At 44.8% G+C, this 26,937-nt stretch overlaps 1 protein-coding gene across 1 annotated transcript; it reads right to left on the bottom strand.

The window, feature by feature from the left end:
* Positions 1-467: 467 nt before the first annotated feature.
* Positions 468-25,918, bottom strand: LOC306982677 (melanoma receptor tyrosine-protein kinase-like; the record flags this gene model as incomplete). Its single annotated transcript, XM_079583143.1, has 14 exons — positions 468-791; positions 3,576-3,666; positions 3,736-3,885; positions 5,362-5,459; positions 5,589-5,735; positions 7,481-7,556; positions 8,569-8,724; positions 9,720-9,905; positions 11,617-11,715; positions 11,838-11,960; positions 19,428-19,572; positions 20,755-20,787; positions 23,622-23,779; positions 25,828-25,918. Coding segments are annotated over 14 exons (1,870 nt in total), but the record flags the coding sequence as incomplete, so codon positions are not given.
* Positions 25,919-26,937: the final 1,019 nt, after the last annotated feature.

Below are 26,937 nucleotides of genomic sequence, written 5' to 3'. Positions count from 1 at the left end.
CAAAAAACAAAATGGACGAATCTGTGGATTAAAAAAAAAAAGTTCTTCATTAAAAAAAGTCACTCCAGTTTTTACAGGAAAACCTCGAGTAAAAGTAAAACAGATTTAATTCTGAGCTTCATGTTTTCTCGACGTCAGTGAATCCGTCCCTGATTTGAATCGTGTTTTTTTCAGTGTGAAGAATCGGCCTCAGGGACAGACTCGGTGAAATGAGTGACTCAGTTTGACCCGGCTCAGTCACAGCGGCTCAGGACTAACACCTGCACACACGTCCGCACCATGACAAACTTGAGCAGAATGATTTAACTCCAGTTTGGAACAAGCACAGTGTCCCGGGTTCGATTCCCGCCTGGACTTTCTGTGGAGGCTAAAAGCTCACACCTTTGGTCAGACCGTGAAGCTCCTGAGGCTCGTTCCTTCCTTTTACTTTCCCCCCCAAACATCTGCAGGTTCCCCGTGGCCCCCCTGGTCCCGTCAGCGAACGGGAGCCAGGCCCAGGTACTCCAGGTTCTCGGCCGCGGGCAGGAACAGTGCATTGTGGGTGAGCGTGGCGGTGCTGCGCGGGCCGGCGTTGGCGTAGTCCGGGCCCACGTACTCCGGGTTGTCCGGCGTGGCCCCGCAGGCGTCCCGGGCCGGCGCGTTCGGGGCCGGGACGTCCCGGGCCGGCACCTGCGGGGCGTTCAGGTACCGCGGCTCCGGGGAACAGGCCAGGCTCAGGTCCTCGTAGTTGGGGTTGAAGACGTCGGACAGGGCGGCGTCTCCGTCCTCCGCCAGGGACTGGTTCATGTAGTCTGAGGAGAGAGCGGCGTCACACGGCCATGTCACGCACGAAACACACATTTAACTGCAAACTATAAAGTTATAAAGTTTCTATTGTTTCGATGGCCCACATTTGTGTTTGATTCTATCTATGCAAATAACATGTTATATTAAAACAAATGGTAACTCTGGGAAAAGCCTAATTTTAGTAAAACAAAATCAACCATTGTAGCAATTTAGTGCAAGAAAACAAACACCAGTATTTGCGTCAATTTTTCATCACATTTTTGTCATTTTTTTGTCAATTTTTTATTAAATTGTTGTAATTTTTTGTCACATTTTTGTGATTTTTTCATCCATTTTTTATTACATTTTTGTATTTTTTGTCACATTTTTGTCACATTTTTTAATCAAATTTTTGTTATTTTTTGTCACATTTTTGTCAATTTTTTGTCGTTTTTTCATCAATTTTTTGTCACATTTACATCATTGTTTTCGTCTCAGTTTTGTTGCTATTTTCACAGTTTTATTCCAGAAGCTTTTGGACTGGGGTAAAGCCAAACTGGAGAAAATGTGCTCGGTTCAGGTGGGAGTTAAGGGGTTAAAACGAACTGTAGCAATTTAGTGCAAAAAACACACCTGTATCTGCACCACCTACAGTGACTTTACCTCATTCGTTCACTCAAAGAAAATGCCACATTAGATCATTTTGAAAGTGTCAGTTCAGCATCAATTCTTTTATAAGTTATTTTTTAACATATACTGTTGTTGACGTAACAACCTTTGCAATAAAAGTTGGGAAACTGTGAAAGTTGATGCTACAACGCTCTGTGATTGATAAAAACCAAGACACCACAACAGTGTTTCCTTAACTTTGTGAAAGGGGTGAAACAGCGCCCCCGATTTGACGCTGGTGGTCAAAAAGTGAACTGCATCCATATTTACCTTTGAGAATGAATGAAAGAGAGTTTTAACCACACGCAGCCAAACAGTAGGTCAGTCTGGCGGGCCAACAGAATTGTTTCGGCGGGCCAAATTGGGAACCCCTGCACTAAACGATTAGCCTGGCCAACACCAGACTAAAATCACAAGTGATATTTAGTCTGGAGACACCAATTCAATAGGTGTGTTTGAGATGAGCCAGACGGACGCAGTTTTACAGCTGACTGCAGACTCTCGGTGCCGGTTAGATTTCTGTTCTTGCTCCAGACGGGCTCTGATGTCACGGGCACGTGGGGCACGGAAAGATCGTGAGACCCCAACGAGAGCAGCCGACCTGATCAGCCGCTGCATCTCTCCAGAGGCAACTGCAGCGGCTCCTCGGCCCCGTGCATGATGGGAAAACGCCCACCTGTCCGCGGCTCACGCTCAGGTGATTGGATACGAGTCTGTGTGATCAGAAACGTGCTCCTCGCCCCCTCCTCTCTCCTCTTTAGATCTGAACAAATAAACTATGACTGAAACTATTAAAGTTCTGCATCGCCCCTAAAATAGAGCTCATGTTTGATTCTTTTCAGAACAAACTAATGATTTAAAAGGACGTGTTTTATCTCACAAACAAACAAACAAATGGGAAAGTTTTCTCTGATGAAGAATGATGTCTCTGGAGTAAAGGAAACAGAGCAGGAGGTGAGGGACTTTTATTTAGGATAAACTTTAAATGAACGCGATATCTGAACGAGACGCTGCTGATCTGAGGCTCTTGTTGTTCTCTGCATGTGGAGCGGTCGGATCACGGGTCGGATGGGCTTCAGACTTTTTTCTCCGCCCCCGTTGCGCCGGCTACTCTCGCCGATCATCCAGGCGAGACACAACGGCATCTCAAACACACCTACTTTCTCGTAGGAGAGGTGTGGTTTACGATCGTCCAGAGTCGTTTATTGGGCGATACGGAAAAAAAAAAAGTCTATCATGCGTCTGCACGAGGCCACAGCCAATCGTATCATCGTATGAGACGACGTATGATGCACCCGCTGTAAACTTTTGAGATAAATTATTTAGAACAAGGTCTAAAGCTTGATCAAAAAATACCATCGTGTCTGCTGCTGTCACGTTGGATCCGTAAATAAACTTTTTTTTTAATTATCCGTAAATAAACTACAAGCTTCCATATATCGAATAGCGCGTCATCGTCTTGCCGTCCCTCCTCGCTCTGTGATTGGTTCCCAAATCCACGCGAACATTTCGGCCATGGTCCCCAGGCTGTTGTGCAGTTCGAAATAATTCGAGCGCACACAACAGCATGGAGTTAGCCACTAAACGATTACAAAAATTAGCATAATCGAGAACAAAAATAAAAATAAATTTATTACATTTTTATTTGATTTTATTTTTTGCAAAGCAGACTTGCATCATTTCACTGCGCTGGGATTATTTTCCCTTCGCATTTGCCGTGGCTCATGCTTTTGCCTGAGAAAACAAACGGCGCAGGTGTGAGGGCCGGCCAGCAGGGGGCAGGTGTGAAACAGAGACCTCTCCTTAATTGAGGCAAACTTGAAATCATTTGTACTGTTCAGAAAACAGAAAATATTCAGCAGAGTTTTTTTTATTAATAAATATATAAATAAAATAAAGACTTTTTTTTAAAGGCAACAAATAATCGTGATTTCAATTATGACTAAAATAATCGTGATTATTATTTTTTCAATAATCGAGCAGCCCTAAAAGCTGCCACTTACACTCTGGAATAACTTAAAGTCTGGAAAATATGTAAACTTCAAAACAAGGAAAGACCAGGGAGCGCCTCTGCCCTGTCGGAGTCACTTCCTGGCTGAAGCTCCTCCCCTTAACGCCCTGTGGTCTGTGTGAGTCCTCACCGTGTCCCGGGACGTCCTGGCTGGCGTCCCTCAGAGTGGGGTCTGTGATGTACCTCAGGGCGGAGCTGTTCCCGCGCCTCGGCCCGCCGTTCTACAGGAGACACACACATGAGCGTCAGATGCCCTTCCCCCTGCAGAGACTGAGCTGCTGCTGATTTACCGCTGCCATGGCGACGCAGCCCCCTCCCCTCAGCCCGGCCCCGCCCTCTCGGTAGGGCATCAGGTACTCCTCGGCGTCCAGCTCCTCCTCCCCGTCAGCGCTGAGCAGGCGGCTGAAGAGACGCTGGTCCCCGGGGCTCGGCTGCTCCCCCTGCAGGACACATGACAGCACAGCATGTATTTACAACAGAGGAGCTCCCCCTGCAGGAGACATGACAGCACAGCATGTGTTTACAACAGAGGAGCTCCCCCTGCAGGAGACATGACAGCACAGCATGTGTTTACAACAGAGGAGCTCCCCCTGCAGGAGACATGACAGCACAGCATGTATTTATACTGAACTGCTCCCCCTGCAGGACACATGACAGCACAGCATGTATTTACACTGAACTGCTCCCCCTGCAGGAGACATGACAGCACAGCATGTATTTACACTGAACTGCTCCCCCTGCAGGAGACATGACAGCACAGCATGCATTTACAACAGAGGAGGCGTCACTGAACAGCTCCCCCTGCAGGAGACATGACAGCACAGCATGTATTTACACTGAACTGCTCCCCCTGCAGGAGACATGACACACCAACAAAGAAAGAAAAAATAAATAAAGAAAAAAAAGAAAAAAAAGAAAGAAAGAAATTATAAAAGAAAATAGAAAGAAAAAAATTAAAAAGCACAGCATGCATTTACAACAGAGGAGGCGTCACTGAACAGCTCCCCCTGCAGGAGACATGACACACCAGCAAAGACAGAAAAAGAGAAAGGAAAAAAAGAATAAAAAAACAGAAAAAGAAGAAAAAAAGAAGAAAAAGAAGAAAAAAGAAAAAAAAGAAGAAAAAAAGAAGAAAAAAAGAAGAAAAAGAAGAAAAAGAAGAAAAAGAAGAAAAAAGAAAAAAAAGAAGAAAAAAAGAAGAAAAAAAGAAGAAAAAGAAGAAAAAAGAAAAAAAAGAAGAAAAAAAGAAGAAAAAAAGAAGAAAAAGAAGAAAAAAGAAAAAAAAAGACAAAAAAGAAGAAAAAAAGAAAAAAAGAAGAAAAAAAGAAGAAAAAGAAGAAAAAGAAGAAAAAAAAGAAAAAAGAAGAAAGAAATTATAAAAGACGATAGAAAGAAAAAAAGAAAAAGCACAACATGCATTTACAACAGAGGAGACATCACTGAAAGGCTCCCCCTGCAGGAGACATGACAGCACAGCAAAGAAAGAAAAAGAAGAAAAAAAAAGAAGAAACAGAAAAAGAAGAAAAAGAAAAAAAAAAGGAAAAAAGAAGAAAAAAAAAGAAAAAAGAAGAAAAAAAAGAAATAAATTATAAAAGAAAACAGCTCCCCCTGCAGGAAACATGACAGCACAGCAAAGAAAGAAAAAGAGAGAGAAAAAAAATCAATAAATAAAAGAAAGAAAAAAGAGGAAGAAAAACAATGAAAGAAAAAATAAAATAAAATAGAAAGAAAAAAAGGAAAAAAGCACAACATGCATTTACACCACAGGAGGCGCTGCAGGTGAGCGGTCAGGTCAAAGGTCAGTAGCTAGAAAACCCTGCAGCGTCACTGAACGGCTCCCCCTGCAGGACACATGACAGCACGACATGCATTTACATTGAACGGCTCCCCCTGCTGCCACCACAGCGCAGTCTCACCTGGAGGACGAGGTATCTGTGCGGGTCCCGGGCCATCTCGGAGAAGTCTCGGACCAGCTCCCTGAACCGGGGCCGACTGAACGGGTCGATCATCCAACCTGAGAGGCAGAGGTCAGAGGTCAGAGGTCAGAGGTCAGAGGTCAGAGGTCAGGGGTCAGAGGTCAGAGGTCAGAGGTCAGGGGTCAGTGCGAGGTTTCGGTGTGAGGTTTCGGCGCGAGGTTTCTCACATTTGACCATGATCATGTAGACGTCGATGGTGCAGACCGGCGGCTGCGGCAGACGCTCCCCGCGCTCCAGCACCGACGAGATCTCCACCGCCGGGATCCCGTCGTACGGTTTGGACCCGAAGGTCATCAGCTCCCACACCGTCACCCCTGGCAACGAGACACACAAGCCGTCACCCCCGGCAACGAGACACACAAGCCGTCACCCCCGGCAACGAGACACACAGACCGTCACCCCCGGCAACGACTGGGACTTTCTCCATGACGATGATGAAGCGATAAATGCAAAACTGTGCTGCAAACATCAGATTTTACGTTTTTACTAATGTCTGTTTTTACATTTGTTTTCCTTTTTTCCCCCTGTTTTTTTCTAAATTATTTCCCACAATTTTACAAATTTTATTTTTTCCTTATATCCTACAATTAATTTTACACCCCCTTCTATGGGAGGCCGTTTAGGAAAAAACACATTGAAAATGAAAGAATACCCATTACACATGTGAAAAAACACAACAAAAATCACAGGTTTATACATTAGATGGCGCACTTGTACATTGTTTGTGTTTGAAACACGTTCAAATCCACTGCCTACACAATAATGAAGAGCAAAATGTACATTAATTCTGCAGTTAGAATAAAAAATGCATTTTTTTTATTTTTTTTTTACATTGAAAATCTTGAAAATGCTGGTCAGGTTTTTTCACATCGAAAATTAACATGTTTTTTGTTTCTTTCAAAGTTCACCTCAGATCTTTATTTTTTATTTTGATTTATTTTTTACATAAAAAAAAAAGAAAAAAAGAGGTGGGGGCAGCCGGAAGTTGATTGCTGAGACTGGAAGGCACCTGCTGTTGCCGGAAGACGACCAGACAGTTAAATTACACCCATGTACTACTGTGACTCCACTTGCTTTTTTCCTCTTTATATCATCAATGCTGCGAATTATCTTTATCTTACATTTGTGAGAGGAAAGTCTGACATTTGCAAGTGCATGAAACTTAAAACCGTGTGGACGTCTCCGTCGTGGTGCGTTCATGAGCAAACTATTCCCGCGTTTCAGCATCTGTACCTTCCGGTCACATTAATCTACTTCCGATTGCACCACATTCTGAGGATACGAAAAGTTTGGTGCATTTTTTTTTCAATGTTGAAAAAAAAGAAAAAAATCCATGCATTTTCGTAATACGATCATTGTAAAAACGTTAAAAAAACTCGACGAGTAAGCTAGTAAAAAGTTAAAAGTAAAGAAAAAAAACACGTTCATTTTCGATGTAAAAAAAATGCATTTTAATTGTAACTGCAGAATTAATGTACATTTTGCTCTTCATTATTGTGTAGTATAGTATATATATAGTGGATTTGAACGTGTTTCAAACGCAAACAATGTACAAGTGCGCCATCTATTGTGTAAACCTGTGATTTTTGTTGTGTTTTTTCACATTTGTAATGTGTTTTTTCCTAAACGGCCTCCCAGACCCATCCCCCGGTTTGTCTTCATTTTTTCCATATGTGTTATTTTCACCAAGGTTTTTTTTTTTGTTTACAATTTTTAATTTTTTAATTTTTTACAGTTTTTTACAATTTTTTTCTCAAGTTTTCCCCCCTTTTTCTAATTTTAAACTTATTTATTTCCCACAATTTTTTTTTACACAGTTTTTTTTACGAATTTCCCCATGTTTTTTTTCTCAAGTTTTCCCCCCTTTTTCTAATTTTTTACATATTTTTCCCCCCATTTAAATGTTTTTCATGTTCTTTTTCCGCATGACGTCATCAGCTTTGATGATGTCATGCGGTGACGTCATGAGAGCTGATGATGTCGTGCGGTGACGTCGTGCGGTGACGTCGTGCGGTGACGTCGTGCGGTGACGTGGTGCGGTCACTGGAGAAGCTCTGACCGTAGCTCCACACGTCGCTCTGGTGCGTGTACGTCCACTGCAGAATCGACTCCAGCGCCATCCACTTTATGGGCACCTACGGAGAGCACAGAGGGACACGAACCTGAGAAACCAGACTGAGGCTAAATCTGCACAGAGTTCGGTCGACTCATGAAGAGTGAAGAAAAGGTCAAGGGTCAAAGAGAGGAATGAAGAACTCTGTTTGTCGTGTCAGTGTTTGTGAATGAATGATGTGGGATTTCCTGGATAAATCTAAGAAAAGAAAGCAAAGAAAGAAAAAAAGAATAAAAGAAGAAAAAGAAGAAATAAAGAAAAAAAGAAGAAAAAAAAGAAGAAAAAAGAAGAAAAAAAGAAGAAAAAAGAAGAAAAAAAAGAAGAAAAAAGAAGAATAAAAAGAAGAAAAAAAGAAGAAAAAAAAAGAAAAAAAAGAAGAAAAAAAGAAAAAAAAGAAGAAAAAAAAGGAAAAAAAAGAAGAAAAAAAGAAGAAAAATAAAGAAAAAAAAGAAGAAAAAAAGAAAAAAAAGAAGAAAAAAAAGGAAAAAAGAAATGAAAATTAATAAGAAGAAAAAAGAAGAAAAAAAGAAGGAAAAAAGAAGAAAAAAAAGAAGAAAAAAAGAAGAAAAAAAGAAGAAAAAGAAGAAGAAAAAAATGAAGAAAAAAGAGAAGAAAAAAAGAAGAAAAAAGAAGAAAAAAAAGGAAAAAAAGGGAAAAAAGGAAAAAAAGGTGAAAAAAAGGAAAAAAAAGGAAAAAAAGAAGAAAAGAAAAAAAAAAGAAGAAGAAAAGAAGAAAAGAAATGAAAACATTTATAAAAGAAAAAAAGAAAAAAAGAAAAAAGAAAAGGAAAAAAAGGAAAGACGTATAGATAGAGTAGATAGAGTAGACAGAGTTTATATAGTAGATACAGTTAATAGAGTAGATAGAGTAAATAGAGTAGATAGAGTAAATAGAGTAAATAGAGTAAATAGAGTAGATAGAGTAAATAGAGTAGATAGAGTAAATAGAGTAGATAGAGTAGATAGAGTAGAGAGAGTAAATAGAGTAAATAGAGTAGATAGAGTAGATGGATAAAGGGAGGGCCTCTGGAGTACCTTGCCCCCGTCGGCCTGGTACTCGCTCTCGTTGGCCGTGAGGAGTTTGGCCAAACCGAAGTCGGTGATTTTCACGTGATTGGGGGATTTGACCAGAACGTTCCGCGCCGCCAGGTCCCTGTGCACCAGGTGGCGCTCTTCCAGGTACGACATGCCCTGAGGTAAGACACAGAAGAAGAACATTAGAAAAAAGAAAAAAAGAAGAAAAAACAGATGAAAAAAGAAGAAGAAAAAGAAAAAGAAGAAAAAGGAAGAAAAAAAGAAAAAAAAAAGAAAAAGAAGAAAAAAAAGAAAAAGTAGAAAAAAGAAGAAAAGAAAAAAAAGAAAAAGAAAAAAAAAGAAAAGAAAAAGAAAAAAAAGAAAAAAAGGAAAAAGAAGAAAAAAAAGAAAAAAGCAGAAAAAGAAGAAAATAACACATTTAAAAAAGAAGAAAAAAGAAAAAAGAAGCAAAGAAAAAAGAAAAAATAAGAAAATAAAAAAGAAACAAAGAAAGAAAAAATAAAAAAAAGAAGAAAAAGAAGGAAAAAAAGAAGAAATAATAGAAAAAAAAAGGAAAAAAAAGAAGAGTCTAAAGTGTAGAGTCTAAAAGTTTAAGGGTATAATGTGGGATTTCCTGAATAAATCTAGGTCGCCAGCAAAGAAAGAAAAAGAGAGAAAAAAAAGGGAAAAAACAAGAAAAAAAATGGGTAAAATAAGAAAAAAAAGAAAAAAGAAAAAAAAGGAAGAAAAAAAGACAAAAAGAAAGAAAAGAAAAAAGAGAGGAAAAGACGTATAGATACAGTAAATAGAGTAAATAGAGTCTAAAGTGAGAAGTCGTCCCTCTGGGGTAAAGTCAATGTTACGGCTCGTGTGAGGCTTTAATGAGCTCTTGTTTCTCTGTTTCTGCTCAGTAATCCTGCTTTAGTTAATGATGGGAAAGTCTGTGTGTGCGTGCGTGTGTGTGTGTCTCTGTGTGTGTGTGTGTGTGTGTGTGTGTGTGTGTGTGTGTGTGTGTGTGTGTGTGTGTGTGTGTGTGTGTGTGTGTGTGTCTCTGTGTGTGTGTGTGTGTGTGTGTGTGTGTGTGTGTGTGTGTGTGTGTGTGTGTGTGTGTCTCTGTGTGTGTGTGTGTGTGTGTGTGTGTGTGTGTGTGTGTGTGTGTGTCTCTACCACACCTTGGCGATCTGCACGCACCAGTTGAGCAGCCGCTGGGCCCCGAGGAGCTGCTGGTGCTGCCGGACGTACTGCAGGAGACACCCGAACGGCATGAGCTGAGTGACCAGCTGCACCGAGGAGGTGAGGAGCACCCCGAGGAGGCGGCACACATGAGGGTGCTCCACACTCGCCATCACATACGCCTCCTGCAGGGGGAGACAGGTACTGCGTTACAGACTGAGGTGAGGAGCACCCCGAGGAGGCGGCACACATGAGGGTGCTCCACACTCGCCATCACATACGCCTCCTGCAGGGGGAGACAGGTACTGCGTTACAGACTGAGGAGGTGAGGAGCACCCCGAGGAGGCGGCACACATGAGGGTGCTCCACACTCGCCATCACATACGCCTCCTGCAGGGGGACACAGGTACTGCGTTACAGACTGAGGTGAGGAGCACCCCGAGGAGGTGAGGAGCACCCCGAGGAGGCGACACACATGAGGGTGCTCCACACTCGCCATCACATACGCCTCCTGCAGGGGGAGACAGGTACTGCGTTACAGACTGAGGAGGTGAGGAGCACCCTGAGAGGAGGTGAGGAGCACCCCGAGGAGGCGGCACACATGAGGGTGCTCCACACTCGCCATCACATACGCCTCCTGCAGGGGGAAACAGGTACTGCGTTACAGACAGAGGTGAGGAGCACCCCGAGGAGGCGGCACACATGAGGGTGCTCCACACTCGCCATCTCATACGCCTCCTGCAGGGGGAAACAGGTACTGCGTTACAGACAGAGGTGAGGAGCACCCTGAGAGGAGGTGAGGAGCACCCCGAGGAGGCGACACACATGAGGGTGCTCCACACTCGCCATCACATACGCCTCCTGCAGGGGGAAACAGGTACTGCGTTACAGACAGAGGTGAGGAGCACCCCGAGGAGGCGGCACACATGAGGGTGCTCCACACTCGCCATCTCATACGCCTCCTGCAGGGGGACACAGGTACTGCGTTACAGACTGAGGAGGTGAGGAGCACCCTGAGAGGAGGTGAGGAGCACCCCGAGGAGGCGGCACACATGAGGGTGCTCCACACTCGCCATCACATACGCCTCCTGCAGGGGGACACAGGTACTGCGTTACAGACCGAGGAGGTGAGGAGCACCCCGAGGAGGCGGCACACATGAGGGTGCTCCACACTCGCCATCACATACGCCTCCTGCAGGGGGAGACAGGTACTGCGTTACAGACCGAGGAGGTGAGGAGCACCCCGAGGAGGCGACACACATGAGGGTGCTCCACACTCGCCATCACATACGCCTCCTGCAGGGGGAGACAGGTACTGCGTTACAGACTGAGGAGGTGAGGAGCACCCCGAGGAGGCGACACACATGAGGGTGCTCCACACTCGCCATCACATACGCCTCCTGCAGGGGGACACAGGTACTGCGTTACAGACTGAGGTGAGGAGCACCCCGAGGAGGCGGCACACATGAGGGTGCTCCACACTCGCCATCACATACGCCTCCTGCAGGGGGACACAGGTACTGCGTTACAGACTGAGGTGAGGAGCACCCTGAGGAGGCGGCACACATGAGGGTGCTCCACACTCGCCATCACATACGCCTCCTGCAGGGGGACACAGGTACTGCGTTACAGACTGAGGTGAGGAGCACCCTGAGGAGGCGAGGAGCACCCCGAGGAGGTGAGGAGCATGTTTTATAGATGTTGATGAAGTTCTTTCTATCGGTGGATTATCTCCGTGTTAGTGACGCTGGTGTTCTCGGGTTAATGAGGTGAAAGACTGTTGTGGAGCGGAGGGAGCTGCGCAGGAGGAAGGAGGAGGAGCTGACCAGTGCAGGACACCACGCTCTGAAACAAGGACAAACCCAGGAGGCGCCGGGTTTGTTAAACTGTTCTTACGTCGAGGATCTCCTGGTTGGCTTTGGGGGACGTGGCTTCTCTCAGGACCTTTATGGCGACTCGGATCTTCACGTTCTCGCCCTCGGGGAACCACAGCCCCTGCACACACGGGGGGTTCAGTGAGTACCTCAGAGGTGGCTCAGTGAGTACCTCAGAGGTGGCTCAGTGAGGACCTCAGAGGTGGCTCAGTGAGTACCTGTCTGAAGGTTTGAGATGTTTACCTTGTAGACGGTCCCGAAGGCGCCGGAGCCCAGCACTCGGACCTTCTTGATCTCCGTCTCCTTCAGGATCCGGAGCAGGGCCTGGTTCGGGGCCTGGCCGCTCGGGGTCAGAGGCTCCACCAGCTGCAGAACCAGAGAGAGTCACATGACACGGCTTTAACCTCTGAACCTCTGAACCTTTACCCAGATCTAAAAGCTCCCGGACAATAAAGCAACGAAAAAGTGACAAAAGAGGAACAAATACACAAGAAAAGAGTGTCAAAAGTGATTTAAAAAAACAACAAAAACACACCAAAAATTAAAATACCACGAAAACAGAGATGCGGCGACAAAACCACAAAAGACGCTTGTAGGTCTTAGCTTTCAAATGAGACTGGCCTTTTTCGATGATTATTATGATTTTTTTAGCTTGTGTGTTAGCGTGTGTATTAGTGTGTGTATAAGGGGTAGGTTTACTATAAGTTCTTTGAACTTCTTCGTACTCCTTTTGAGCACAAAGTCTTGTTTTGTATTTTTTCTTTCTGTAAATGTTGGCATACTTTTTCTGCTCAAATGAATAAATAAATGAAAATGAAATGAAATTAGCGTGTGTTAGTGTGTGATGCTAGCTTGTGTGTTAGCGTGTGTGTTTGCGTGTGTGTTAACTTGTGTGTTAGCATGTGTTAGCGTGTGTGTTAGTGTGTGTGTTAGCATGTGTTAGCTTGTGTGTTAGCGTGTGTGTTAACTTGTGTGTTAGCATGTGTTAGCGTGTGTGTTAGTGTGTGTGTTAGCATGTGTTAGCTTGTGTGTTAGCGTGTGTGTTAGCTTGTGTGTTAGCTTGTGTGTTAGCTTGTGTGTTAGCATGTGTTAGCGTGTGTGTTAGCATGTGTGTGTTAGCATGTGTTAGCTTGTGTGTTAGCGTGTGTGTTAGCTTGTGTGTTAGCTTGTGTGTTAGCTTGTGTGTTAGCATGTGTTAGCTTGTGTGTTAGCATGTGTTAGCTTGTGTGTTAGCATGTGTGCTAGCTTGTGTGTTAGCTTGTGTGTTAGCTTGTGTGTTAGCTTGTGTGTTAGCTTGTGTGTTAGCTTGTGTGTTAGCATGTGTTAGCTTGTGTGTTAGCATGCGTGTTAGCTTGTGTGTTAGCTTGTGTGTTAGCTTGTGTGTTAGCATGTGTTAGCTTGTGTGTTAGCATGTGTGTTAGCTTGTGTGTTAGCTTGTGTGTTAGCTTGTGCGTTAGCGTGTGTGTTAGTGTGTGTGTTAGCTTGTGTGTTAGCGTGTGTGTTTGCGTGTGTGTTAGCATGTGTGTTAGTGTGTGATGCTAGCTTGTGTGTTAGCGTGTTTGTTAGCGTGTGTGTTAGTGTGTGTGTTAGTGTGTGATGCTAGCTTGTGTGTTAGCGTGTGTGTTTGCGTGTGTGTTAGCATGTGTTAGCTTGTGTGTCAGCTTGTGTGTTAGCATCAAATGAGACTTTACACTGGCCTATTTCAATGATTATTATGATTTTTTTTTACTTAAGAAATTAACTCCAGCCACTAGGGGGCAGCTTAAATAAAAAATAAAAGGAAAGAATTCCACACGTGTCCAGCAGAGGGCGCTGACATCACAGTCCTGTCAGGCTCATTATTATTTATTATGGAAAAAAGTTTCCTTAATAGTATTTTCCCAATCAAACATATTTTTATTAATATGTTAATGGACCCTGACAATAGATACAGATGCATCTCGTCATAGAAGGGGGCGTGGCTTCGCCGAGGGGGAAAATAGAATCTTTAGAGAAACAACATTTTCCACTATTTTTATCCATTTCCTGGTGGAAAATGAACTTATTTATCACATAAATAAAGTCAAGTGTAAATTGGGTCCATGTGGATATTTTCTGTTCTGTAGAAGTGAAAAAAACACAGTCATAGCAAGTGCTAGCTAGCGTTAGCATTAGCACAATGCTAACATGTAACATCATGTTAGCATTCTCCGTTTTTTAAAATGTATTTATGGGCTGTTGAACCACTTTGCTCCTCCCCATGTCTTTGTGTCTTTATTTAGTAGAAACTATATTTATAATTCAGCGTTTAAGTAGTTTTTGAATAATTAGAGAAAGTTTAGATTTTTCTCAAAATTGTTTTTCCCCCTTAACTGTTTTCAAAAATGACCAAATATGGGCGATTCCAGAGATGCCTCTGTATCTATACACTCCCCATGTATGTTTACACCTTGCTGTTCGGGAGAATCCAGAGGCAGCAGCCTTTGTAGCAGCTGTTCTCTTAACCTCTTAACTCCCACCTGAACGGATCCCGTTTTCTCTGGTTTGGCTTTCATCCATTTTCTTCCGCTTTATCCGGGGCCGGGTCGCGGGGGCAGCAGTCTCAGCAGAGATGCCCAAACTTCCCGATCCACACACACCTCCTCCAGCTGTTCTGGGGGGACCCCGAGGCGACACCAGGCCAGCTCGGAGACATAGTCCCACCACCGTGTCCTGGGCCTTCCACGAGGCCTTGTCCCACTAGGACATGCCTGGAACACCTCCCGCGGGAGGCGACCAGGAGGCATCCGAAACAGATGCCCGAGCCACCTCAGCTGGCTCCTTTCGACGTGAAGGAGCAGCGACTCTACTCTGAGCTCCTCCCGGGTAACTGAGCTCCTCACCCGATCTCGGAGGGTGCGCCCAGCCACCCTGCGAAGGAAACTCATTTCGGCCGCTTGTATTCGCGATCTTGTCCTTTCGGTCATTACCCAAATCTCATGACCATAGGTGAGGGTGGGAACGTAGATCGATCGGTAAATCGAGAGCTTTGCCCCCCGACTCAGCTCCCTCTTCACCACGACAGACCGATACAGCGACCGCATCACTGCTGACGCCGCACCGATCCGTCTATCGATCTCACGCTCCATCCGTCCCTCACTCGTGAACAAGACCCCGAGATACTTGAACTCCTCCACTTGAGGCAAGGACTCCCCACCGACCTGCAGAGGGGAAGCCACCTTTTTCCGGTGGAGAACCATGGCCTCGGATTTGGAGGTGCTGATCCTCATCCCGGCCGCTACACACTCGGCTGCAAACCGCCCCAGTGCGTGCTGAAGGTCCTGGTTCGTTGAAGCCATCAGAACAACATCGTCCGCAAACAGCAGAGATGAGACTCTGAGGCTCCCAAACCGGACACCCTCCGGCCCCTGGCTGCGCCTAGAAATTCTGTCCATAAAAGTAATGAACAGAACCGGTGACAAAGGGCAGCCCTGGCGGAGACCAACACGCACCGGGAACAGGTCTGACTTACTGCCGGCAATGCGAACCAAGCTCCTGCTGCGGTCATACAGGGAACGGACAGCCCTTAGCAGAGGGCCCCGGACCCCATACTCCCGGAGCACCCCCCACAGGGCACCACGAGGGACGCGGTCGAACGCTTTCTCCAGATCCACAAAACACATGTGGACTGGTTGGGCGAACTCCCACGAACCCTCGAGTACCCGATGAAGGGTATAGAGTTGGTCCAGTGTGCCACGACCAGGACGAAAACCGCATTGTTCCTCCTGGATCCGAGGTTCAACTATCGGCCGGATCCTCCTCTCCAGCACCCCGGAATAGACCTTACCGGGGAGGCTAAGGAGGGTGATTCCTCTGTAATTGGAACACACCCTCCGATCCCCCTTTTTAAAGAGAGGGACCACCACCCCGGTCTGCCAATCCAGAGGCACTGTCCCCGACCGCCACGCGATGTTGCAGAGACGTGTCAGCCAAGACAGTCCTACAACATCCAGAGACTTAAGGTACTCAGGGCGAATCTCATCCACCCCCGGAGCCTTGCCACCAAGGAGCTTTCTCACCACCTTGGTGACTTCAGCCCCGGTGATGGGCGAGCCCACCCCCGAGTCCTCAGCCTCTGCTTCCTCATTGGAAGACGTGACGACGGGATTGAGGAGGTCCTCGAAGTACTCCTTCCACCGCCCGACGACATCCCCAGTCGAGGTCAGCAGCCCCCCACCCGCACTGTACACAGTGTTGGTGAAGCACTGCTTCCCCCTCCTGAGGCGCCGGATGGTTTGCCAGAATCTCTTCGAGGCCGACCGATAGTCTTCCTCCATGGCCTCCCCGAACTCCTCCCAGACCCGAGTTTTTGCCTCCGCAACCGCACGAGCCGCAGCACGCTTGGCCTGCCGGTACCTCTCAGCTGCCTCAGGAGTCCCACAAGCCAACAAGGCCAGGTAGGACTCCTTCTTCAGCTTGACGGCATCCCTTACTTCCGGGCGCCACCACCGGGTTCGGGGATTGCCGCCGCGACAGGCACCAGAGACCTTACGGCCACAACTACGAGCAGCCGCATCGACAATGGAGGAGGAGAACAGAGTCCACTCTGACTCCATGTCCCCCGCCTCCCCCGGAATCTGGGTGAAGCTCTTCCGGAGGTGGGAGTTGAAGACCCCACTGACAGAGGGATCCACCAGACGTTCCCAGCAGACCCTCACAACACGCTTGGGCCTGCCAGGTCTGACCGGCTTCCTCCCCTGCCAGCGGATCCAGCTCACCACCAGGTGGTGATCGGTTGACAGCTCAGCCCCTCTCTTCACCCGAGTGTCCGAGACACGCGGCCGGAGGTCAGATGACACAACTACAAAGTCGATCATCGACCTCCTGCCTAGGGTGTCCTGGTGCCACGTGCACTTATGGACACCCTTGTGCTCGAACATGGTGTTCGTTATGGACAAACTGTGACTAGCACAGAAGTCCAACAACAGAACACCACTCGGGTTCAGATCGGGGAGGCCGTTCTTCCCAATCACCCCCTCCCAGGTCTCACTGTCGTTACCCACATGGGCGTTGAAGTCCCCCAGCAGAACAATGGAGTCCCCAGTCGGAGCACTATCTAGTACCCCTCCCAGGGACTCCAAGAAGGCCGGGTACTCTGCACCGATGTTGGGCCCGTAGGCCGAAACAACGGTGAGAGACCTGTCCCCGACCCGAAGGCGTAGGGACGCGACCCTCTCGTCCACCGGGGTGAACTCCAACACGTGGCGGCTGAGCTGGGGGGATATGAGCAAACCCACCCCAGCCCGCCGCCTCTCCCCGCGGGCAACTCCAGAAAAATGGAGAGTCCAGCCTCTCTCCAGGAGTTGGGATCCGGAACCCAAGCTGTGCGTGGAGGTGAGCCCGACTATATCTAGTCGGTATCTCTCCACCTCCCGCACAAGCTCAGGCTCCTTCCCCCCCAGCGAGGTGACGTTCCATGTCCCGAACGCCAGAAGCTGTGCATGTGGACCAGGTCGTCGAGGCACCCGGCCTCGACTGCCACCCAGTCCTCTCCGCACCCGACCCCTACGGATCCCTCTGCGGGTGGTGGGTCCACAGGAGGGCGGGCCCACGTCGTCCCTTCGGGCTGGGCCCGGCCGGGCCCCGTGGGCAGAGACCCGGCCACCAGACGCTCGCGTTCGGGCCCCAACCCCAGGTCTGGCTCCAGGGTGGGGCCCCGGCTGCGCCATGCCGGGCGACGTCACGGTCCTTGTATAGTGTACGTCCATGGGGGTCTTTTGAACTGCTCTTCGTCTGACCCGTCACCTCGGACCTGTTTGCCATGGGAGACCCTACCAGGGGCATAAAGCCCCAGACAACATAGCTCCTCGGATCATTCGGGCGCTCAAACAACCCCACCACGTTAAGGTAGCAGTTCATGGGGATGGTTTGGCTTTACCCTAATCAAAAAGCTTCTTGGGAAAAACACCAAAACAGCCACAAACAATGAGAAGGAAACAAGGATGTAAACGCGACAAAAATGTGACAAAAACTCAACCAAAAATGTGACAAAAATGTGACAAAAATGTGACAAAAATGTGACAAAAATGTGACAAAAATGTGAAAAAAATTCTACAAAAATTCTACAAAAATTCTACAAAAATTCTACAAAAATGTGATAAAAACTCAACCAAAAAGTGACAAAAAATCAACAAAAAATGTGAAAAAAATGTGACAAAAATGTGACAAAAATTCAACAAAAATTCAACAATAATGTGACAAAAAAGTGACAAAAAAGTGACAAAAACTCAACCAAAAAATGACAAAAATTCAACAAAAAAGTGACAAAAATTCAACAAAAAATGACAAAAATTCAACAAAAAAGTGACAAAAATTCAACAAAAAATGACAAAAATGTGACAAAAATATGATAAAAAAATAAATAAACATAAAAAGGTGACACAACACAGCAACAACGTGAGGAAAAATATCTTAGCTTTCAAATGAGGTGTTACACAGGCCTATAGCCTGAAGGGGCAGCATGCATTGGGTTTAGGTTAATCTGATGTGTTTGTCTGGCAGAAACCGTCCTCCTTGTGCCTTTATCTGCACAAACCCATGTGTGTCTAAATCGAAGGTTTTCATACCTAGACCAAGACATTCAACTATTTCCATCAGCAGATCCTTTTTCTTTTCCATGTTGCTTGAAAATGTTGGTCCGCTTAATAAAGTGGAACATCCTTTTTCAGTAGTTTTTCTCTTAACCTCCAAACACCCGCCTTTACCGATTAAATCTAAAACCTTCAAATATCTCTTTTAGCTAGAGTGAGCTAGCTTACAGGCTATAGACCATTAGGCCCATTTGAAAGCTAAGACCTACAAAGCTGATCGCAACTTTTTTGACGTGTTGTCCCTTTGTTGTCACATTTTTGAAGCAGGTTTTTTTGTCGTTCTTTTGTTGCATTTTTGTTGCTTATTCGTTGTGTTTTTGTGGCTTTTTTGTCATTCCTTTGTCGCATTTGTGTTGCATTCTTGTCGGGTTTTTTTGTTGTTTTGTTGCTTATTTGTTGCATTTTTGAAGCAGGTTTTTTTGTCGTTTTTTTGTTGTGTTTTTGTCACTCTTTTGACGCTTTTATGCTGCATTTTTTAGGCTTTTTTGTCATTCCTGTCGCATTTGTGTTGCATTTTTGTCGGGGTTTTTTGTTGTTTTGTCACTTGTTTGTTGTGTTTTTGTCGCTCCTTTGTCGCTTTTATGTTGCAGTTTCTCTGTTTTTTGTTGTTGTTTTTGTCACTTTGTTGTCACATTTTTGAAGCAGGTTTTTTTGTCGTTCTTTTGTTGTGTGTTTTTTGCCGTTTTTGGTTGTGTTTTTGTCATTCCTTTGTCGCATTTGTGTTGCATTTTTGCGGCTTTTTTGTGTTTCTTCCCATCACTTTTTAGTCATGTGTTTTTGTCACTCTTTTAATTGTGTTATTGTTGCTTTTTTTTGCACGTTTTTGTCGCTCCTTTGTCGCCTTTATGTTGCAGTTTGTCTGTGTTTTTTGTTTTTTTTGACACTTTTTTGCTGCATTTTTGAAGCAGGTTTTTTTGTCGTTCTTTTGTTGCAATTTTGTCGCTTATTTGTTGCGTTTTTGTCGTTTTTTTTGTTGTGTTTTTGTCTCTCTTTTGTCATTCCTTCGTCGCATTTGTGATGCATTTTTGCGGCTTTTTTGTGTTTCTTCCCATCACTTATTAGTCATGTGTTTTTGTCACTCTTTTAATTGTGTTATTTTTCATGTTTGTCTCTCCTTTGTCGCTCTTTTGTTGGGTTTTCATTCATGTTTTTGTCACTGTTTTAACACTTTTTTTCGAGGAGCTTTTAGATTTGGGTAAAGCAGGGGCTGGTGATGACCTCTGACCTCTCTCTCCTGCAGCAGGCGCCTCATCGTCCTCTTCCTCGTGATCCTCCGGCGCCTCAGCAACACGAACACCACGAGAGACAGAAGCACGAGCGCCAGGAGGCAGCCGACCACCACGGCCGCCAGCACCGGGGGGCGGGACTCGCTGCAGAGAGAGGGACAGGTGACAACTCAGTAACCTTTATACAACCGTCATGGCCGCCACCACAGGGGGGCGGGACTCGCTGCAGAGAGAGGGACAGGTGACAACTCAGTAACCTTTATACTACCGTCATGGCCGCCACCACAGGGGGGCGGGACTCGCTGCAGAGAGAGGGACAGGTGACAACTCAGTAACCTTTATACAACCACCACAGGGGGCGGGACTCGCTGCAGAGAGGGACAGGTGACAACTCAATAACCTTTATACAACCGTCATGGCCGCCAGCACCGGGGGGCGGGACTAAACCAGGTCTAAACCAGGACTAAACCAGGGCCAAACCAGGACTAAACCAGGGCTAAACCAGGACTAAACCGGGACTAAACCAGGTCAAAACCTGGACTAAACCAGGACTAAACCAGGACTAAACCAGGACTAAACCTGGACTAAACCAGGTCTAAACCTGGACTAAACCAGGGCTAAACCTGGACTAAACCAGGACTAAACCAGGTCTAAACCAGGACTAAACCAGGACTAAACCAGGACTAAAGAAGGACTAAACCAGGGCTAAACCTGGACTAAACCAGGACTAAACCAGGTCTAAACCAGGACTTAACCAGGACTAAACCAGGACTAAAGAAGGACTAAACCAGGGCTAAAGAAGGACGAAACCAGGACTAAAGAAGGACTAAACCAGGGCTAAACCAGGTCTAAAGAAGGACTAAACCAGGGCTAAACCAGGTCTAAAGAAGGACTAAACCAGGGCTAAACCAGGTCTAAAGAAGGACTAAACCAGGGCTAAAGAAGGACTAAACCAGGGCTAAACCAGGTCTAAAGAAGGACTAAACCAGGGCTAAAGAAGGACTAAACCAGGGCTAAACCAGGTCTAAAGAAGGACTAAACCAGGGCTAAACCAGGTCTAAAGAAGGACTAAACCAGGGCTAAAGAAGGACTAAACCAGGGCTAAACCAGGTCTAAAGAAGGACTAAACCAGGGCTAAACCAGGACTAAACCAGGACTAAACCAGGACTAAAGAAGGACTAAAGAAGGACTAAACCAGGACTAAAGAAGGACTAAACCAGGACTAAAGCAGGACTAAAGAAGGACTAAACCAGGACTAAACCAGGACTAAACAAGGACTAAACCAGGACTAAACAAGGACTGAAGAAAGACTAAATCAGGACTTACTCGATGCAGTGGGACAGGCCGGGGCCGGTGCACCTACACAAACACACACACGGTTATTTAAATTCCATAGACTTTATTTAAAGCCGACGTGAGAAAAAGCAGAAGTTCAGGTTTGTCACTTTAAGTTAAAAACAGTAAAGTGGAAACATGGTCAGATCTACTGGAAACATGGTCAGATCTACTGGAAACATGGTCAGATCTACTGGAAACATGGTCAGATCTACTGGAAACACAGCAGTTTATTATGAATCACTCGGTGGTGTTTCCACATAAACAGTGACTTCTGCTTTTACCCAGACAGAAGATAAGAGTGGATTAAAGCACTTTAGTCTGTAGATTAAAGCATTTTAGTCTGAGGATTAAAGCACTTTAGTCTGAGGATTAAAGCGCTTTAGTCTGAGGATTAAAGCACTTTAGTCTGAGGATTAAAGCGCTTTAGTCTGTGGATTAAAGCACTTTAGTCTGTGGATTAAAGCACTTTAGTTTGTGGATTAAAGCACTTTAGTCTGTGGATTAAAGCGCTTTAGTCTGTGGATTAAAGCACCTTAGTCTGTGGATTAAAGCGCTTTAGTCTGTGGATTAAAGCACTTTAGTCTGTGGATTAAAGCACTTTAGTCTGTGGATTAAATTACTTTAGTCTGTGGATTAAAGCACTTTAGTCTGTGGATTAAAGCACTTTAGTCTGTGGATTAAAGCGCTTTAGTCTGTGGATTAAAGCGCTTTAGTCTGTGGATTAAATTACTTTAGTCTGTGGATTAAAGCACTTTAGTCTGTGGATTAAAGCACTTTAGTCTGTGGATTAAAGCACTTTAGTCTGTGGATTAAAGCACTTTAGTCTGTGGATTAAAGCACTTTAGTCTGTGGATTAAAGCACTTTAGTCTGTGGATTAAAACGCTTTAGTCTGTGGATTAAAGCGCTTTAGTCTGTGGATTAAAGCGCTTTAGTCTGTGGATTAAAGCACTTTAGTCTGTGGATTAAAGCGCTTTAGTCTGTGGATTAAAGCATGTTTATCTGTGGATTAAAGCACTTTAGTCTGTGGATTAAAGCTCTTTAGTCTGTGGATTAAAGCACTTTAGTCTGTGGATTAAAGCGCTTTAGTCTGTGGATTAAAGCGCTTTAGTCTGTGGATTAAAGCACTTTAGTTTGTGGATTAAAGCACTTTAGTCTGAGGATTAAAGCACTTTAGTCTGTGGATTAAAGCGCTTTAGTCTGTGGATTAAAACGCTTTAGTCTGTGGATTAAAGCACTTTAGTTTGTGGATTAAAGCACTTTAGTTTGTGGATTAAAGCACTTTAGTCTGTGGATTAAAGCACTTTAGTCTGTGGATTAAAGCACTTTAGTCTGAGGATTAAAGCGCTTTAGTCTGTGGATTAAAGCACTTTAGTCTGTGGATTAAAGCTCTTTAGTCTGTGGATTAAAGCACTTTAGTCTGTGGATTAAAGCACTTTAGTCTGTGGATTAAAGCACTTTAGTCTGTGGATTAAAGCACTTTAGTCTGTGGATTAAAGCACTTTAGTCTGTGGATTAAAGCACTTTAGTCTGTGGATTAAAGCGCTTTAGTCTGTGGATTAAAGCGCTTTAGTCTGTGGATTAAAGCGCTTCAGTCTGTGGATTAAAGCACTTTAGTCTGAGGATTAAAGCACTTTAGTCTGTGGATTAAAGCGCTTTAGTCTGTGGATTAAAACGCTTTAGTCTGAGGATTAAAGCACTTTAGTCTGAGGATTAAAGCACTTTAGTTTGTGGATTAAAGCACTTTAGTCTGTGGATTAAAGCACTTTAGTCTGTGGATTAAAGCACTTTAGTCTGTGGATTAAAGCACTTCAGTCTGTGGATTAAAGCACTTTAGTCTGTGGATTAAAACGCTTTAGTCTGAGGATTAAAGCACTTTAGTCTGAGGATTAAAGCACTTTAGTTTGTGGATTAAAGCACTTTAGTCTGAGGATTAAAGCACTTTAGTCTGAGGATTAAAGCACTTTAGTCTGAGGATTAAAGCACTTTAGTCTGAGGATTAAAGCACTTTAGTCTGAGGATTAAAGCGCTTTAGTCTGTGGATTAAAGCACTTTAGTCTGTGGATTAAAGCACTTTAGTCTGAGGATTAAAGCACTTTAGTCTGAGGATTAAAGCACTTAAGTCTGTGGATTAAAGCGCTTTAGTCTGAGGATTAAAGCGATTTAGTCTGTGGATTAAAGCACTTTAGTCTGAGGATTAAAGCACTTTAGTCTGTGGATTAAAGCACTTTAGTCTGAGGATTAAAGCACTTTAGTCTGAAGATTAAAGCGCTTTAGTCTGAGGATTAAAGCACTTTAGTCTGTGGATTAAAGCACTTTAGTCTGTGGATTAAAGCACTTTAGTCTGAGGATTAAAGCACTTTAGTCTGTGGATTAAAGCACTTTAGTCTGAGGATTAAAGCACTTTAGTCTGTGGATTAAAGCACTTTAGTCTGAGGATTAAAGCACTTTAGTCTGAGGATTAAAGCACTTTAGTCTGTGGATTAAAGCACTTTAGTCTGTGGATTAAAGCACTTTAGTCTGTGGATTAAAGCACTTTAGTCTGAGGATTAAAGCACTTTAGTCTGAGGATTAAAGCACTTTAGTCTGTGGATTAAAGCACTTTAGTCTGAGGATTAAAGCACTTTAGTCTGAGGATTAAAGCACTTTAGTCTGTGGATTAAAGCACTTTAGTCTGAGGATTAAAGCACTTTAGTCTGTGGATTAAAGCACTTTAGTCTGAGGATTAAAGCACTTTAGTCTGAGGATTAAAGCACTTTAGTCTGTGGATTAAAGCACTTTAGTCTGAGGATTAAAGCACTTTAGTCTGTGGATTAAAGCGCTTTAGTCTGTAAGGCGGATGTTTCTAAAGTCTGACCCCTTGGTGCAGTTGGCGTGGCAGAGCTGGCACTGCTGTTGGGCGTCGGCGAACTTCCACAGGAGCTGGTTCCCCTGCAGCGGGACGCCCTGAGGACACTGCCCCACACAGAGAGGCCCGTCCTGGGCATGAGCGCAGCGCACACACTGGTCAGCACCCTGGAGGAGCACACGGTCCGTCAGGAGAAGAAGAAACCAGAGAGGAAACAAGAGAAGAAGAAACCAGACAGGAGAAGAAGAAACCAGATAGGAAACAAGAGAAACCAGACAGGAAACAGGAGAAGAAGAAAGCAGACAGGAGAAGAAGAAAGCAGACAGGAAACAGGAGAAGAAGAAAGCAGACAGGAAACAGGAGAAACCAGACAGGACAAGAAGAAACCAGACAGGAAACAAAAGAAGAAACCAGACAGGAAACAAGAGAAGAAGAAATCAGACAGGAAACAGGAGAAACCAGACAGGAAACAAGAGAAGAAGAAATCAGACAGGAAACAGGAGAAACCAGACAGGAAACAAGAGAAGAAGAATCCAGACAGGAAACAAGGGAAGAAGAAACCAGACAGGAAACAAGGGAAGAAGAAACCAGACAGGAAACAGGATAAACCAGACAGGAAACAAGAGAAGAAGAAACCAGACAGGAAACAGGAGAAACCAGACAGGAAACAAGAGAAACCAGACAGGAAACAAGAGAAACCAGACAGGAAACAGGAGAAACCAGACAGGAAACAAGAGAAACCAGACAGGAAACAGGAGAAACCAGACAGGAAACAGGAGAAGAAGAAACCAGACAGGAGAAGAAGAAACCAGACAGGAGAAGAAGAAACCAGACAGGAAACAGGAGAAACCAGACAGGAGAAGAAGAGAAGAAGAAACCAGACAGGAAACAAGAGAAACCAGACAGGAAACAAGAGAAACCAGACAGGAAACAGGAGAAGAAGAAACCAGACAGGAGAAGGAGAGAAGAAGAAACCAGACAGGAAACAGGTGAATCCAGACAGGAGAAGGAGAAACCAGACAGGAAACAGGAGAAGAAGAAAGCAGACAGGAAACAGGAGAAACCAGACAGGAAACAGGAGAAACCAGACAGGAAACAGGAGAAACCAGACAGGAAACAAGAGAAACCAGACAGGAAACAGGAGAAGAAGAAACCAGACAGGAAACAGGAGAAGAAGAAACCAGACAGGAAACAGGAGAAGAAGAAACCAGACAGGAAACAGGAGAAACCAGACAGGAAACAGGAGAAACCAGACAGGAATCAGGAGAAGAAGAAACCAGACAGGAAACAAGAGAAACCAGACAGGAAACGAGAGAAGAAGAAACCAGACAGGAAACGAGAGAAGAAGAAACCAGACAGGAAACAGGAGAAGAAGAAACCAGACAGGAAACAAGAGAAACCAGACAGGAAACAGGAGAAGAAGAAACCAGACAGGAAACAGGAGAAACCAGACAGGAAACAGGAGAAACCAGACAGGAAACCAGGGAAGAAGAAACCAGACAGGAAACAGGAGAAGAAGAAACTAGACAGGAAACAGGAGAAGAAGAAACCAGACAGGAAACAAGAGAAACCAGACAGGAAACAGGAGAAGAAGAAACCAGACAGGAAACAGGAGAAATCAGACAGGAAACAGGAGAAGAAGAAACCAGACAGGAAATAGGAGAAACCAGACAGGAAACAGGAGAAGAAGAAACCAGACAGGAAACAGGAGAAGAAGAAACCAGACAGGAAACAAGAGAAGAAGAATCCAGACAGGAGAAGAAGAAACCAGAAAGGAAACAGGAGAAGAAGAAACCAGACAGGAAACAGGAAAAACCAGACAGGAAACAGGAGAAGAAGAAACCAGACAGGAAACAGGTGAATCCAGACAGGAAACAGGAGAAGAAGAAACCAGACAGGAAACAGGAGAAACCAGACAAGAGAAGAAGAAACCAGACAGGAAACAGGAGAAACCAGACAGGAAACAGGAGAATCCAGACAGGAAACAGGAGAAACCAGACAGGAAACAGGAGAAACCAGACAGGAAACAGGAGAATCCAGACAGGAAACAGGAGAAACCAGACAGGAAACAGGAGAAACCAGACAGGAAACAGGAGAAGAGGAAACCAGACAGGAAACAGGAGAAACCAGACAGGAAACAGGAGAAACCAGACAGGAAACAAGAGAAACCAAACAGGAAACCGGAGAATAGGAAACATTGTGAAGCTGCACATACGGGTCCGGAGCAGGTGGGGGCGCCCTCCTGGACCTCGCACTCAGAGTGACAGGCCACACAGCTGCCGTTCAGCTCCACCTCCCGCGGCGCTCTGCAGAACAATCATCACGTCAGACTCCGCCCCCTCAGCCCTGGGTGAAACCTGTCGGAGCCCGGTCTAAACACTGCGACTCTGTGAGGCTGCAGACTGAGGACTATTGTTTTAAACTGATTGGATTAGACACTGAAGGGTCTGAGAAAAATGTGACAAACACAAAAACAAGCTGAGAGCCGGACCAGACGTTTAAATCGAAGAGAAAACAGACAAATAACAAATCAATAAAAGCTTCGTGAGAAACAGATGTTTTAGCTTAAGGCACATTTGGTCCACGGACAGAATTAAAGGAGCTCAAATAAATTACTTTCCTCCCTACATTTTTTTCACAATTTATTGAAATTCTTGCCACAATTTTTTCCCTTGTTCTTGCTCATTTTTACTGACTAATATTTTCCCTAGTTCCCGCAATTTCACAGCTAGAAGGTCCCGGGTTCGATTCCCACCTGGACGGGGCCTTTCTGTGGAGTTTGCATGTTCTCCTGGTGTCCGTGTAGGTCTCCTCCGGGTACTCTGGTTTCCCCTACCACTAAAAACATGTACAATAGGCCAGGATGTGTGGGAGTGCGAGTGGGGGACGGAAGGCTACGATCCAGAGTGGCTTGTTTACATGCATGAGGCCCATGTTTGTTCATTAATACGCACTGTCTCGACCAAATTCATTAATTAATTTTCTTATTTTTTATTGTTATTTTTTTTACTTTTTGTTTATTGACAAGTCAGAACAGCAAGTTACAACAAAGGTTGAGGAGTTTGATTTTGATCATTAACCCCCCCGGAAAAAAATAAATAAACAAATTTAAATTAAAAGACATGAAAAAAAAATAATAATAAAAAAATAATAATAATAATAATAAATTAAATAAAATGCGGTCCTATAAATGGCACTAGGGCTGCATAATATATCGCAAAAAAGGGAAAAAAAAAAGGAAAAAGAAAAGAAAAAGATACAGCATTGTATTGCAATATGAAGTGATCACATTCCTCACATTTTTGTCATTTTTTTGTAAATTTTT

The sequence above is a fragment of the Gobius niger genome (genome assembly GCF_951799975.1).
Source record: "Gobius niger genome assembly, contig: SCAFFOLD_194, whole genome shotgun sequence".
Classification (NCBI taxonomy): Eukaryota; Metazoa; Chordata; class Actinopteri; order Gobiiformes; family Gobiidae; genus Gobius; species Gobius niger.
This window is presented reverse-complemented; position numbering and strand designations above follow the sequence as displayed.